The following is a 16584-nucleotide window of genomic DNA, read 5'->3' as shown; positions in this document are numbered from 1 at the left end:
ACCTATTTAAACTGTCTACCAAAACTATTATTTTCTGTCCTGCGTAACTCCTCTCTGACACAGTGCTCCTTGTACTCCACTGACACAGTTTGCCAGATTTGCTTTAAGCCTGACTGGCACGCTTACTAGGAACACTCAAATGCTCTGTACAACATTAAGCTATGCTGAGATATTGGTTGTTCAAACACAGTTTGCCCAAAAACTGCAAGAAAGATCTTTTTTGAAGGCACTAAGTACCTTATGTTGCTCAACTTGGGCTTTAACTGCTTCACTATCAGTTGGAGCAGCTTCCCAGTCTGATGCAGTTTTGTCCATTTTTTGCAGCCACTGCATCATCGAGGTTGATTCTTCCTGAATATTCTGCATTTTTGAAAGCATGCTTTCTAGTTCTGAAATCTTTTCCTTCAATAAAACTCCCAAAACTTCGTAACTGTGATTTACATCAGACATGGCTTGTTGAACAGTGGTCAGTTCTGTAAAAGGAGAGAGGCACAAAGACTATGTTAGAGGTTACAAGCCCTTGAAACAATACTTAAGATTTCAAGAACTTCTGAACAGTACTCTGAGTTACAGTAGCTAATAGTCCTCCAAATAAGAAGTCGCTGAACAATTTATTTCCAATTCACTTTAAATGTGGTAACACTAGTGAATGACCTAATGTAAGTTCCTATTTGCAAGGGCTCATTTCACAGAAATCATTACTTTAATACACACACATACGCAAATACCTTTAAATCTTTCTACCCATTGTTGCTTCAGTATTTTAAGCAACAATTTCTTAACAAAAAGTTGAACATACCAGTTCAGTTAGTTACAAGACAGCCTAACATTACTGCAAAAATATTTTGTTCACATTCATGTACCATTACAAATGTCTTGTATCATAGAGACTGCACAGCAGCAAAACTGCACTAAGTAGACTATAGTTTGGGAGAATGGATACTGCAGACTTGGGACGTGGGATGTGACTATCCACAAGCACATATCAAGTGCCTATGTAAGCTCCTTTGTTTCTGTAAAGGGGTTGGTCACATAAAGCAATACAAATGTATATAAAACGTGTGGCTTTGTAAGTCTGCGTATGTGCGTGTTGTGAACACTGGTGCGTGTCAAAAAGTTTCAAACCACATACACCCATACTAGAATTTTCTCGAAAGCCATGTGTTATACAGAAGTACATATTCATTCAGAAAATACAGCCAGACTTGGATCTGTCTTCAAGGAAAATATGGAAGGATAAATATTTTTAAAATTAATTTTAGTATCATGTCCTAGTCAATATAGTTGCCTTACACGATGGTGATGTGAAATTTCAATCTAGCAGTGACTGCTACAAGCACTCGCTTAAAATTTACAAAATACATACATATCTAACAGTAATCGGCAGGTACCTTATGTTACCACAGCCTGACATTTTCACTGACCTTTACTCTTCAAGAAATCCTGAGTTCCTGAAGCTCCTCCTTCACCATTTAACATTGTGCCACCTGTGGATCAAGAGAGATGACATCCCATGCTTATCTGGGCCTCTTCCCACCAAAAACCCAGCACTGCACTTCCTCTTCAAAACAGCATGATACATAGCTCTTATCATAACATTAAAGAAAAATCTGAATGCTGATCTTGTAATAGCACATAGTTTATTTAAACTTGGAATATTTTAAGGTTGTTTTATGTTTAAACTGCTCCAGACAGCTAGTACCACAAGTGGTACCACATATCCACAGCGTATGCACAGCGGCTGGGTGTACACACGGATGCACATACAAGTATGCACACATGCATGATGTATAAGCAGTCCTACTGCCCACGATACTATGCTAAATAAATGACTATAATGGATAAAGGTCTATGCCCTAGCTGTGAGACCTGCTGACACCCATATGGCTAACATCACTTCCTTCCTCTCCCCAAAAGAAACCTGTTCCCCAGTGCCTACTAAGAACACGGTTTTACCCAGCCATGTCTCGTGGGAGAGCGCTAGCTGGCAAATGCTGCGACTCTGAGGGGGGCACTAAACATAAAACAGCAAAGAAGTCCAGAGTGGTCACTGCAGACAGCGCAACCAAAGGCACTGCTTACTCAGGACATCTTTACCCACCAGGAAAGTGGTTGAATCCCTGGAGGTATTTAAGACATGCAGGTGCTTAGGGACATGTTTTAGCGATGGACTTGGCAGGGTTAGGTTAACGGTTGGACTCGATGATTAAAGGTCTTTTCCAACCTTAACAATTCTTTCATTTAGCAGCACTGTACCTCTGCACAAAAAGCTCTTGATACCAACTGGACAAACCCCTCCTTATCTTGTCATGAACAAGACTTGAGCACACGCTCCGTGACAGGGATTGCAATGTGGAGTCCTTACTGTCACTCGGAGACAGCCACTCGCCCAGACAGCCCTACTAATTAAACATCACTTCTAAGCCTCCGAAACCAGGGCTACGTGGGATTTGTAAAACACCGTCAGACCACAGAGCTGGGACACGTGGTCAAGCCACAGAGAACTGCAAGGAGAATTACTTCCCACTCTCCTGCACATATGTATTCCCAGATGAGCAGTTAACCGAGAAGGATTAATGGTTGCCTTGGAAATGGCTATGCATCCTACCCCACAGTACCAGCTGGACAGTGAGCACCACATTAATGGCAGCTGGAGGATGGCAAGAGAAAACAAACCAGATAAGAGAAGTCACAGGCCCCAGTCAGACCCTTGTAAATCTTCATGCTCTATTAGCTGGACTCTGGAATTTATAACTGTGATTAAGTGATACACAGTACAGCTCTTGTCTAGGAGAGCGAATACTCTAGTCTGGAGGACTAGAGTCGCTCTTACATGCTCATTATTTAACTATTTTTCTATCTTGATGCATAAGAGTAGAGAAAGGGGCAGAAGAAGGAGCCCAAATATCCTATATAAGGTTCCAAAATGTTCTTTGAAATATTTTTATTTAAAATTGGTGCAAGAATGAAACCAGAGGCAGCTACTACAACGAGATGTGAAAAAGAAAGTGTTCTATTCTTGCCAAACAGGTATCCTTCGGCAGTCCCCATCCTCCCAGTCCTTTGCAGATGACCAGTGAAAGCCAACACACTTGAATTTATTTCCAGACCTAGTCAGTTCAAGAACTGATTGCAAATGTACTTATGGCCATTAAAACACCCTAGGTACCACATGCCTTCAGCTATGGCTTGAATGATCTTTAGCAGAATTACTGGTTTCTATAAAACAAATCAACATTTGAACACTACAGTACAGAAAATCATGGAAATAGATTTGCTGTCTTTAAAATCAGATTACTGGTAAAAAGGATTTAGCTGAAGCTCCAGACTGGAAATACATTTTGGCCCAGGAAAGTCATGCTGGGATACGGAGTTGATTCCCTTCTGTGCTGTTGTTTCAACTAAAATATTGGCTAGCATTAATTATGCTATCATGCTGGGATGAGTAGGTTTGCCTAGGTTCGCTTTTTAGAGAAACGATGTCCTCATCACGCTTCTAACAAAACCTCCATGACTCTGCAAACCCTTATGGGTTTGCTTGGTGTCACACAGCGTGTGCGTGGCAGCAAAGGCGTGCGGGTACCTCAGTGTTTGCAAAAGCAGGGCTTGTATTTTTCCTACTTGTGGACTTGGTGGATGTGTGAAGCACTGAACACCGATCAGAGTAAGTCAATTTTCTCATTATCAGAAGCTTTCTGGGGTGAGGTGAAGGCAAATGTGATACTGTTCATTTTGTTCATTATCTGGGAATTACATACTTAAGTAACAGCTTTAGGACCCTGTTAATCATTTACATCAAAGCACTTTCACAATATTTTGGCAGTGTAAAGCAATCAGAATGTGTACTGAATTACTACGGCATTTAGAGAATTTAAATGAGAGTCACAGCAAACAATGGTCAGAACAGACATGGCTAACTGACTTCTCACAAGCCATAATATTCAGAAAGGTAATCCAAGGGTGGAAGATCTTAATTTTTGTCTTAAAGGTTTTAAAAATTCCTGAACTGTTAGGCTTACCTGATTATACAAATGCATACCTGACTTTGCAACTGCTCTCAGTTTGGCAGGAGAAGTCACAGCAGTAATTAGATTACACAGCAATGTTCCTCTGCTATTCATTTTCTGCAGTTCAGGTGCTTTTAACGTCCACTCATCTTTTAAATTCTGGTGAAGAAAGATAGTCATTTGTTCATAACGAAAATTACTTCAGACTTACAAGATTTAGTGTAGAGAAAGGAACAACCTTGCTACTTGGGAATCCTCTGCAGCACATCCGAACAAGCAAAGGAAATGGGAATGTAAATGCAGACTGCAAGCTCCCTAGCCACAACTACTGTGACTGCTTACACCTGAAGTCTGTACTTTTGTTACTAATAGATGCCCTATTTCCTTCAGCCATATTTCACGTCTCTTCCACAACGTCTTACCAACGTATCTTCCAAAGGTTTCTTTAACTCCTCGGTATTCAGAGATGCTTGTGCTGCTGGAATTCTTTCTGTCGTCTCTTTTATCCATTTCTTTAATGATTCTGCAAGGAGCTCAAACGTATCCATTTGTTTCTGACAAGATGATACATCCTCTTCTCTAGACAATTAAAGACAAAGGAATTACAGTATTCCTTCTGATCATTAAACCAACAGATATTACCAATCTGATACTGCTATTCCTAAATTCAAAGAGTCACAAAAGCTGATTTTATGGATATGAGCAGAATGTGGAAAATCTAACGTTGCTGTACAGGTAACTTATATGGAAGCTCTAATAATTTCTCCAGTTTTCATTTGCAGCCTGATGCCAAATAGTACTCTAAAGCAATCTGCACAAGCAGCAATTTATATTCTATCAGAGAAGGGGAGAAGTAGGGTTTTCTTAGAACTGACAGGACTCCTGTGAGTATCACAAAATTTGAAGTGTTACTTGCCTTTAAAGCCCACGTTAGAGCTCTTGAACCAAACAAACTACAGAGGTACTTCCAAACAGAATCTTTTTGTGAATAAAATACCTATCTTACTCTGTAGTTAAATGCAATCTCTTGAGACCGCATGCAAGAGGACAGCAGTCATACTAACACTTCGCAGATCCAAAGCAGAAACACTTACTTTTCCTTTACAGTCTCCTCTACTTCTCTGAATTTCTTTGACAAAGCATTTACTTTTTCTAATACCAATGCTTTATCTCCAGGAAGAGCATGGAATGAAAGTTCTTCAAGAAGCTGCTGCAAAACTTCCAGATCCTTCTTATGTTGTGCCAATTCTACACTAGCTTCCTGCAAAATAGGATTACATACTTCATGTTAGATTTTACAATCACTTGTTCAAAATAAAATTCTTTATTTCAGCTAACCAAGCAAAGTTGGGAAACAAGCATGCCTTAGTTATTGTTTAATCACTTAAATGAGTTATACTAGAAATACACAATATATATTTAAATGGAATGCTTACAGTACCTGAATATATTGAGACACTTCACTAACATCCTTCCTCGGTGCCTCCGTCTCACTGAGAGCCTGGTTTTTCTCATCTAGAAATGACTGAAGTTTTTCTGACAGACCTTCAAATAACTCCACTTTAGTCTTCAACTCCTCCATTTTCATAAGTTTCTCTTTATGCTTGTTACTTGCTTCAGAAAACCGTCCTGCAAGTTCACTCATTTTCGCTTGCAGTGAGGATGCAGTGGATGGATCCGTTTTTTCTGTAAACTTCTTCACTTTTTCATTCATAGTGTTTATACTGCTTTGGCGACCCGCAATGTCTTGTTCTAGCATCTGAAACAAGCAAGAACTACTTTGTGTTGCTTATAGTTAAATTTTAAGAAGTGAAACTAGTCCACCATATGAAGTGGCAAATCAGTACAGCTAGACAATCAGTGTAGGTCTATCTATTTCAGCTACAAAAATTCAGACATGCAGTTTCACTTCATGCAAGAGTCCTCTTTTTAAAGTATTTTGAATGCATTAAAGGTGTCAAACTAAGATTGTAATTCTTTCTTGAAACTCAGATTACGAAACAAATGTTTCTTCTTTCAGAGAATGCTACTTACAATGCTTTTACTAATAATATCCTGAATAGCAGCAGAATTTAAAGGCACTTGATCCTGCTCTTCAAGGCTCTTTTCAACTCCTTCCATCCAATCCAGCATTTCATCCAGACCATCCTGCACGCTTAGGGATCGTGTCAGAGTTATTTGGAGCTTCTCATTCCTTTCATTCACAGACTTGGATAAATTGTCATACCTCTCCACAATATCATCTGATAAAGAGAAAATACATTCCAATTTTTTCCTTTAGCCAAACTAAGCTTTTAATTCATTTTACCAGTTCTCACCAGGTAAGCGCGAGTCAAAACTTGCCTCTATCAGAATGAAGCAAAACCATCAGCTGTATTCAGTAAAAATACACAAGCAAAGATCAAAACCTCCAAATAATGTCAAGAACCCCATAGGACAAGGGAAACGAGCAAGTAGCTTGCAGGCGTACTCCCTAGCTTTTAGAAGCTGGTCTCCATGCAGGTCTAGCTTATGACACCTGTTGACTGTACCCAAGAAATAAAATAGCAGAGTGTTAAGACGGCTTCTCTACAATTTTGTCTCAAGTTATTGTTAGAGCTGAAAGGTTCTTCCAGATGGTTCTTCATTAGACCTTCAATACTTCCATGATAAGCCACTGAAAGTTACAAGTTTCATGTACCTCCTATGGAGTTTCATCACCAGTTCTAAAAAGGCAAGCCCACAGTTGTTTTATTTTGTTGCTCTGCAAGTTACTTACACGATTCCAGGAAGAGATAGTTGTGTGACACACATAGAGTCTTCAAACTTCAGACAGTGGTGAATGTGATGCTGTGCTACTTCTCACAACTGATAGGAAAGAGTATTGGGTGTAGGTGGTAAGGTTTTTGGCCTCTGTGAGAAGAGGTGAAGGGCTGCCCCATGGAAGACACAGATAGTTCCAGCCAGCTCCTACTGACCCACCACAAGGCACAGCTGAGCTCTACAGCTAAGCTGGTGGCACATCTGGGAAAATGTATTTAAGGAAGGGGAAAATGCTGCCTGGGACTGAGAAGTGACGGAAAACAAAGTGTGCAAAATAGCCCTGCAGACGTCAAGGTCAGGCAAGAAGGAGGGGGAAGAGGTGCTCCAGGCGCTGGAGCACAGATTCCCCTAAAGCCTGTGAAGGACTGTGCTGGAGCAGATAACCGCGCTGCAGCACATGTCGGACCTCACGCTGGAGGAGGTGGATGCTTCTTTACTTCTTCAAGCAACTGCAGCACATAGAGAGCCCACACTAGAGCAAGATTATCCTGAAAGATTTCAGCCTGTGGAGAGGACCATGCTGAAGCAGGGCAAAGGTGTGAGAAGGAATCAGTGTTAGAAAGGAGCTGTTATGGACCGACCAGAATCACCCATTCCCCATCCACCCTGCACTGTTTGGCAGGGAGGAGGTGTGAGTAGTTAGGAAGAAAAGACTGATGGTGAGCCTGGAAAAAAGAGTGGGGTGGGAGGAAGGTGTTGTTTTAATTTGTTTTTGTTTCTCATTACTAAAACCTGTTTTATTTGGCAATAAATGAAATTTAATCTTCCCCAAGTCATCTGTTTTGCCATGACAGTAATTGGTAAGTGATCTCCCTGCCTTTATCTTGAACCATGCGCTTTTCCATCTTAATTTTCCACATTCTGTTGGGCAAGGGGAGTGAGAGAGCAGCTGGGTGGGCATCTGGCAGCCAGCCAAGATCAACCACATCATAGTTTCTGGACATCAGAAGAAAATTACTCTCCTTGGCTAAGCAAACTTCAAATGATTGCTTGGAAACAGAATTAGAGCCATGTTCCTTAACCTGAACATGTTCCTTCCCACTGGAGAACTTAGGATCCTCAGCAAATCACTACCTCTTTGGCATGACCATCTGTAATATGGGAATTAAACATAATCACTCTTTGGGGAGTGGGGGGAGGTAAGTAAAAAATGAAATGATAGCTTTTAATTGAAAATTATATATTATCAATGTAGGAGACAGACCAACAATGAAATTACTGTGTTGTAACAGCTTATGACTCAACAAAACATGGACTCCAACAGCTATACAAGAATGTGGAAACTCTCTTGTCTCCTCCACCACCTGCATGCAGGCACAAGTGATACAAAGTTTTATTAAGAGAAGTAAACATTTACCCAGTGTTTTCTGAATCTCATCTTTGTCTGGTGTCAGCTCTCCCCTTGTATCCAGTAACACTTCAGCAGCTTTTTTCAGTTTTTCTACAGCAATTTGGTGGTTAGACACTTGTCCCTGAAGAACCTGTAACATTCCACAATTATCAGTTATGCCTTTTAATACAGTTAACAGTTACACAAGCAAGGCTTGAGATATGCCATATAACCTAAACTTAGTGGTGGTAATAAACTAACTCAATTTGTGACCTCCCCTTAAGAAAGTCTTCACCAGTGGTGATGACTGCTGTTGACCTTCTGGCCCTTGTTTTAGTTCGTTCACCATCTGTTTTATCTCCTGTTTTACAATACTTCTCTGACTCAACTGATTTCTTGCATGTAACTTCAAAATGTGTCTTTTGATTTATTGTTTTTAAAGACTGTTTATACAGACTCATATACTATCCGAAAGAAAAATAAACATATTTTTCAACTTGGCATCAGAGAACAATTCAGGGGGAAAAACATACAGTCAGCAGCAGTAGTTACACATTCACCATCAGTTGTACGACAAAGGATCGGGCTGATACGGCAGTGTAAACAGGAGTAACTTGAAACAAGATGATCACCTTCACAGTTCAGGAGCCTCCTGAAGCCAGTGTCACTGAATTTTGCCTAGGTTTGTCCATTTAACCAAGCGACACAGGTTTAGAGACTAGCCCAGCCATGACTCACTCCAGAGCCAACAGAGAAAGACAAGAAAGCTAAATCAACTTCTGAAAGTGACTTTCACTCTCCAGTGGCTAAAAGTACTCAAGGGTCAATAGTCTTTAAATTATTTCAGGCATCTGTGCTAGTGTAGATGATGTATCTTTCTTTTGATTCACTTGAACTTTATACAAGTGCAGAATGAAGGACTTCTCATTTATTTTTTGATACACACTAACTCAATAAGCATACGACTCAAAAGGTAATCCTGCCAGGACAAAGAAGTCAAGTCAGTGCATTCAGTACTGGTGTCCGGAGCACAACAGTACGCCAGAACATAGCATGTCCTGCTGACTCACTTGAGAAGAAGAGAGAGAAAGAGAGAGAGAGAGAAAGAGAGAGAGAAAGAGAGAGAGAGAGAGAAAGAGAGAAAGAGCGCGAGAGAAAGAGCGCGAGAGAAAGAGCGCGAGAGAAAGAGCGCGAGAGAAAGAGCGCGAGAGAAAGAGCGCGAGAGAAAGAGCGCGAAAGAGCGAGAGAAAGAGCGAGAGAAAGAGCGAGAAAGAGAGCGAGAAAGAGAGAAAGAGAGCGAGAAAGAGAGAAAGAGAGCGAAAGAGAGCGAAAGAGAGCGAAAGAGAGAGAAAGAGAGAGAAAGAGAGAGAAAGAGAGAGAAAGAGAGAGAAAGAGAGAGAAAGAGAGAGAAAGAGAGAGAGAAAGAGAGAGAAAGAGAGCGAGAAAGAGAGCGAGAAAGAGAGCGAGAAAGAGAGCGAGAAAGAGAGCGAGAAAGAGAGCGAGAAAGAGAGCGAGAAAGAGAGCGAGAAAAAGAAAGAAAAAGCGAAAGAGAGGAAGAGAGAAAGAGAAAGAGAGAGAGAAAGAGAGAGAGAAAGAGAGAGAAAGAGAGAGAGAAAGAGAGAGAAAGAGAGAGAGAAAGAGAGAGAAAGAGAGAGAGAGAAAAAGAAAGAAAAAGCGGAAGAGAAAAAAGAGAGAAAGAGAAAAAAGAGAGAAAGAGAAAAAAGAGAGAAAGAGAAAAAAGAGAGAAAGAGAAAAAAGAGAGAAATGAAAGACAAGAAAAAAAGATGTACCAGAGAACCTTGTACGCTGACAAAAAGCAAGCAAGCTGATGCCAGAGGCACTGAAGACTATTCTGAAGAACAGTTAATCCCCATAAAAAGATTAGAGCCCACCATGCTGCCAAGGTCTGTGTGTAGCTGGATTATCAGCTGCATGTGTTGCCTACAAAGGACAGCTTTAACTTGCAACACCTGACTTCTTAAAAAATACGCTTTGTTTTGCTTTCGTTAATTGGCTTTCTCTCTTCAGCCTCCTGTTTTTTCTCTTCCTTTGAATCTTTTGACATGTTGTACCCTCGCCCTTCTTCCCAGCTCATATTCATTGAGTGCTCTTTTGTGTGGCATGTAATCCATGTAGGCATTTCATAATAGAACCCCAGTACTCACTCCTTTTGTATTACTTGCATGAAAATTGGCATTATACAGGATATAATTTGTTTTGGCATAAGGAACAAAAATTTTAAATGAAGCCTAAAATTCTAAATAGTGTTATTCCTATTTTTCTAGTGCTTGAAAGCACAAATGTACCTGAATTGTTCCACTGTTAGGAGTTCAAAATTTACACTTTCAATTTTGTTGTCTTAAAACATTGCTGTGATTTGCCTCCTCTAATGTGTCATGCACCAAATATTGGGCAATTCCAATGGCAGACTTGAAAGATACCATGTGGTAAAGGTAACTACTACGGGAAATGGTTAAAGCATGTAATCTCCACGAGCCATTGACTACCATTTGTCAATAGTAAACAGATCAGACCTGCACTGATACTCCACATAGCACAGACAAAACAGTGAGGAAATGCCTGGCCAATACGTTTGCTCACTGAAAAATAAATAATGCTGCATTTTAATTATACTATAGATGATTGAATGTTTTTATGAAAATATGAGTCAGTTCAAAGATGAGAGACTGTATGAAACTTTATATAACTCACCTTGTACTTGGGTTCCTAAAGCCTTCTGTAAACCTATAGTTTACGCAACTAACTGGAGTTTTTTACCTTTACAAGCTCCATCACTAACGTGTCTTGCCTCTACTAGGATTTACACACAGTTGTGAGTTACCCCACGTTGGGGGTGGGGTGGTGCAGGGATGAGGAGAAGAAAAAAAAAAAAAATTTTTTTCTGTGCAGTGCAAATGATGCTATATTCACTCTCTGCGGGGCATATAGTACTGGATACAACTGAAGCAGGCAAACAGACTAGTCACATCACATTGTTTATCCAGTATGTTCCCTTTCATAATGTAATAAAACAAAAATGTGAAAGAAAAAAGCAAGTCACAGACAACAAACGTCAAATGGTCTTCCCTATCGGGAACTCTGTCTGAAGCCCTGCTCTGATAAGCAAACTGAAATCACTGCATCCTTTCTTAGTTCAAAAACTTTCCAGATTTTACCTTATCATTTACTAAGTGATATGAAACACGTCTTGCTTTCACCACTGCTAATGGCATCTTGTTCATGCTTTTTTTTTTCACCCTAGTGCTTTTCAGGTAACACTCTGGATAGCTGAATTTCAGAACTGTTAAAAGTTGCATGCCTATGTGCAAGGCAAGAATTTGACCTGCTGCTATTTGGATTATATTAGATAATCCTGTTTTTCAGACAAAACCTTATAGGACAAAAGAACTTCTGCATTTTAAAGCTTTTCACCTTGGTTTCTTCTAGTTGTCTTTGGAGATTTTTGGGATCTGCTGCAATTGGCTCTGATAGTTGCTTGTTCACAGCTACTTCAGAAGCCTGGAGACCTGACAAAAGTCCAGATGAGGCTTCTTCATAATGCTGGTATTTATCCACCAGGTCTTTCAGGTTATTTCCAAGGACACTACACTAAAAGAGCAGAAAACAAACACGCAAACACCCAGGCATTAAACTGTGTGTTGCATTTCAAATAATCTCAAGGTCATACTTTCCTTGCTGAAATACTGCATGATTTCTTCCTGTCATCATCCCACCACTGAACTGATTTCTGAACTAAGGCATGACAGCTGCACAGGCTACACAGGTCTTCTCACTCTGTGCTCCTCAGATCAAATCCTAAGATCAATTCAGTGACGCAGGTGAGAAACTAGAATCTAATCCATTGTACTAGAGTAGGAAAAGCTTTAGGAATACTTTTTGATCCAGCAGCATAAAGATCCATTATCAGAACTCTTGACACCAAAAATGTAGCCAGTGAAAGCTAGAAATTTTCAAAAAAATCAGAAAATAGGTGTATGTTCATTAAAATACAGACAGCAGAGTATTGCTTTCATGAACACCTTACTGGCATAGCGACTCCAAAGTGAAATGGCTCAGTATTGCACATAAGCTTTGCTTTGGTCACTCAGGAAGGTCATCTGACCAAGATCCCATTAGTCCAGTATGTTAGCATGCCCCAAAACGTTTACAGTGGATCATTACGTGAAAAGGTCAGTGGAGCTCTTTCAGACATTTTGGAGGTGGTTTCACAAGCAAAATCTGATTGTATCACGTAATAATATTTATAAACATTACTTTAAATATTTGTATTCTAAACCTTCCATACACTGTCTTTTAATATTTACAGATGGTACTTGGTCTCCCTCTGGTGGGCAAACATAGAATGCACCCATTTACATAACCGGTTAAGAACTGACTTTTAAGATTCCTTCAACATATAAGCCTATAAACTCATATGTGTGTGTGCAAATTATATATATACATATATAAAAAAAATAAAAGCAATACAAATATTTACTAAAAGCAAGAAGCTATTATAAAAGGCAAAAAAGTTACTACAAACCCATTTACAATTGCAAGATCTCGCTTACAAATTGTGGAAGATCTCACTTTTTCGAAGTTGGTCTGTCCTTCAAGACTCAATTTAGCAAGAAGTCTACCTCGCTCTGCATATTTATGGTCAAATATTTAAAGCATGTCTATTACATCTGTGCTAAATGTATATATGCGAAGTACAGGATCTGGCAAGTTGACAAATATGTGACCATAAATCAAGCTGCTGGCACAGAATTTTTATGTGCATAAAAATACTCTCTCTGAAAATTTAGCGATGAAATCTTTACATTCACACTCAAACTAATCCAATAAATAAATTGGAGGAACTCTAATGTGTTAATACAAGCTTCTAGCTTCACTGTTCACGTAAATTAAGTGGGAAAATTAAAATGAGCTGCTGTAAATGGAGAACCGTCTTCACAAACTGTTTGAGAACAGGGTTTACACTGTTTTAGTAATCAAGTGATCAAATCCATGTCTTTACAGAATTTACATTTCTGAGCAAGCAAATGTTAAAGAGGTGATAATTCCCAAAGAAGGCAACTGCTGCAGAACAACAGTCTATAGTGAACCTGTGTCATGGAGTCTGAACCTACAAACTTAGAAAATCATGAAATGGCACAGTCAAAGGATACTGACAGCAACTGTCTCTTAAATGGTTCAGTTAATAATTATCTTAAAAGTTTACAGTTCCAGAATATTATTGGTATTGAACAACACTTTGTTGTTTTTTTGAAAACAGCTGGATAATTGGCATGTGAGACCAGCTGGTGAAGTCTGTCTAGTTCTACCAGACAGATACCATACGTGAACCTGGCACAGACAGCTGGATTATCTTCCCTCTCTAAGGTACCTGGAGGATTTTGCACTGCTAGTTTCCTATTAGTTAGAGACTAATCTCAGATTGTTAAGCATAAAATCTTTATTTGGCAGGAAGTGGAAAATAATTACTATCCTCAAATCACTACATTCTTGCATGCCTAGTGCTGACAACAAAGCCTTCTTGGTACAAACTATTTCAGGATACAGATCAAAATGAAATTTTAAATGTTAATCTTGGCATAGTCTGTCTCTTGCTATACTCATTAGCAAGAAGCCAAGTAAATAAGCAGTTGTGGGAAATATCGCAAGGAACATAAAGAAATGTTATCCAGCTGAAAGTACTACTATTTCTTTCCACCCCAAAATGTTACTCGGACATCCTGTACTATCATACACTCAAAGAGTTTCTTTAAGGCTGAAAGAACAGTCAAGAAATCTGGTCTTATGTTCTTCCTTATAACACAAGGTAGAAAACTTCATCCATTCAGACCTTAAATAGTCCAGCACTTGAATAAAGCAGATCTGAAAAATCATCTTGTTACCTAACTTTAAGAAACAAAAAATTTGCAACTTCCCACAGTATTTGTTTCATGAGCTCTTTTTTATACAAACTGCCAAATCAATCACAGCAGTCTTTCCTATTCAGTATAATAAAACTTACCTTAGTATAGAGAGATTTGAAACGATCTGAAGCACTATCCAGTTTATTTTGCACTTCAGTATATGTAGCTGAAGTATCGATACCATCTTTGTCAACCTTCACACCATCTCTTTTGCTACATGATCTTGCAGCATCTAAAACTCTTTGACCAGAAATTGTAATATACCGTAAATCACCTTTGTGAGATATAACATCTTCTGAAAAACTCTTTTGCCTTTTCAATTTGACCATTATGCCACTGAAGTCAGAAGCACCTGCCTCCAAATTGTCAAGTTCTTGTTCTGCCTGCTGCAGCCAGGTTTCAAATTCACTATAATCTGCATCAAATTTCTCAAGTTCTTCTCTTAGAGAATGAGTCAATTTCATTTTCCGTTCTGACTCAGCCAAAGCAGTCTCATACTGAGCCTTCAGCTCTTTCATGTTCCTTTGCATCTTGTCTTTTTCTTCTGGGGAAAGGTAGTGCCCTTGTTTCTCAAGCAGTGCCTGAGCAGACTGAGTCGCTATTATGATAGCCTGCTGCTGTGAAATAATTTTCTCATGTTGAGCCTACAAGAAAGAAAAGGATAAATTATGACCAGCACGTTCTTGGTTGCTTCTTCAGAAACGATGAAACGAAGTCCATCAAAATGAGAAAAAGCTTTTCTAATTTTCATATTATTTATTAAAAAATATTTTGTGAGTTATTTAAGTGAAAGCATGGCTCCTGGTCATCACATTTCTGTGCAGTTTCAAAATTTTATGAGACATCATAATGGCAATTTCAGCCAGATATACAGGCCATGACCAAACGAGAGTCTTCAAATATCATTGGAAATCAGAAATACTAGGAGATACATAACACACAAACATTTTCCTCTGTACTTCTAAAAGACAACTCTGCATAGTAAATCTAGTCATTATCGATCCCTTTAACTTTATTCCTAATAAAAATTATTTGTTTATTACTTAACATCTAGGCTAGCACGCTTAGCAAAATCAAAATTCTTATCAAATATACTTGGTCATAAACCAGGTCCTTTTGCCTTTAAAAATTGAGACATGTACTATGTATGCAAATTGCTTCAATCTCATGTAAAAAACAGTTAAGTCATAGGAACTATAACTGTATCCCAAACAAAATCCATCTTTCAAATATATTCTTGCAAAAAATCACCATTTTTGAAGGTCTTCTACTCCTATGTAAAACAGCTATGTAAAACAGACCTTAATGCTTTTCGTCCGTGAGTACAGTGGGCAATTATCCTGTAGGCATTAGGTGCAGAAAAGAATCATCAAAAAAGTGGAAGTACACAAAAATAAATGATCTTATTTTTCTTTGGGCTTGGTTGCTTTTTCAATAAAAAAGAAAATCCAAGATAGTATCAGCTAACAGCATAATCATTTTCATCAACACATCCGTGAAATCTCACCTAGAAGTTCTTGGTTGCTCAACTGTAAGTTAACAGAAGCCATAAAACTGAGCCATAATACATAAAACAACCACAGTAACAGCAAAAAGTGACAAATTCACAATACATTTGAAATACTGAAATTCCTACGGGTGTACATCACTAACTTTCCAGTGCCTGTTCCAAAGTCTATGACAGAAAGGATGCGATTGAATCCACTCATGTCGAATGAGGACTGATATGCTTAGCACCAACATGTTGAATAAACCCAGTAACAGTACCTTGACTTTCTGATACTGCTGGTTCAGATTATCTTCTGTGCTTTTTACTCGTCCATCCACCTGAGTTTCCATGTCTTGCTGAATTTCCAGCAGATTACCATTGACATCATCCTCCTCTCCTTCCAAAGCCTTCACATCTCCCTCTTCAAAGTGTGTTCCATTCTGTTCTATCACCTGCTTAAACTTCCAGCCGTGCTCCGCTTCTTTATCCACATTTGATAACCAATCCAAGAGATTTTCTATTGTATTTTTACTTTCTTCCAGCTGTTCTATGGCTGCAACCTACATTGAAATTTCACAGTTTCAGTTTAGAAATCTTCTTTAGGCACTACAAAATAGCATATGTAAACAGACCATTTAAAATACATTAATGCTAAACAAAATATCTGATTGACATATATATATTGTTCTTTGTTCCATAAAGAAAATAAATCAGCAGTTTATTAGTCATTCAAATGAAATAACATTTTAATCTCTCCACATCACATCAATATGTACTGGTTTTGCGTGGCAAGGTTTTGGTAGCAGGGGGCTATGGGGGTGGCTTCTGTGAGAAGCTGCGAGAAGCTTCCCCCATGTCCGACAGAGCAGCCGGCTCCAAGACGGATCCGCTGCTGGCCAAGGCCGAGCCCATCAGTGACAGTGGCAGCGCCTCTTGGATAGCATATTTAAGGGGGGCGGAAACACCCTGCACAACTGCAACCAGAGAGAGGAGTGAGACTATGTGAGAGGAGCAGCCCTGCAGCCCCCCAGGTCG

The 16584-nt window shown here is 39.2% G+C and overlaps 1 protein-coding gene across 9 annotated transcripts in view; it reads right to left on the bottom strand.

Moving 5' to 3' along the window:
* Positions 1-16584, bottom strand: part of DST (dystonin) — a 303289-nt gene that overhangs the window by 85266 nt on the left and 201439 nt on the right. For all 9 annotated transcript variants that reach the window (XM_056344537.1, XM_056344539.1, XM_056344546.1 and 6 more), the window contains 11 exons: positions 15828-16109; positions 14159-14704; positions 11572-11748; positions 8167-8290; positions 6042-6250; positions 5449-5766; positions 5102-5268; positions 4430-4586; positions 4040-4166; positions 1425-1487; positions 238-473 (listed from right to left, as the gene is read on the bottom strand). In XM_056344537.1, coding sequence (XP_056200512.1) covers positions 238-473; positions 1425-1487; positions 4040-4166; positions 4430-4586; positions 5102-5268; positions 5449-5766; positions 6042-6250; positions 8167-8290; positions 11572-11748; positions 14159-14704; positions 15828-16109 — 2406 coding nt within the window. The remainder of the gene's footprint in view (positions 1-237; positions 474-1424; positions 1488-4039; positions 4167-4429; positions 4587-5101; positions 5269-5448; positions 5767-6041; positions 6251-8166; positions 8291-11571; positions 11749-14158; positions 14705-15827; positions 16110-16584) is intronic.

Source organism: Falco biarmicus, chromosome 6 (assembly GCF_023638135.1).
Source record: "Falco biarmicus isolate bFalBia1 chromosome 6, bFalBia1.pri, whole genome shotgun sequence".
Classification (NCBI taxonomy): domain Eukaryota; kingdom Metazoa; phylum Chordata; class Aves; order Falconiformes; family Falconidae; genus Falco; species Falco biarmicus.
Note: the sequence above shows the minus strand (reverse complement) of the source record. Positions and strands in the feature narration are given on the sequence as shown.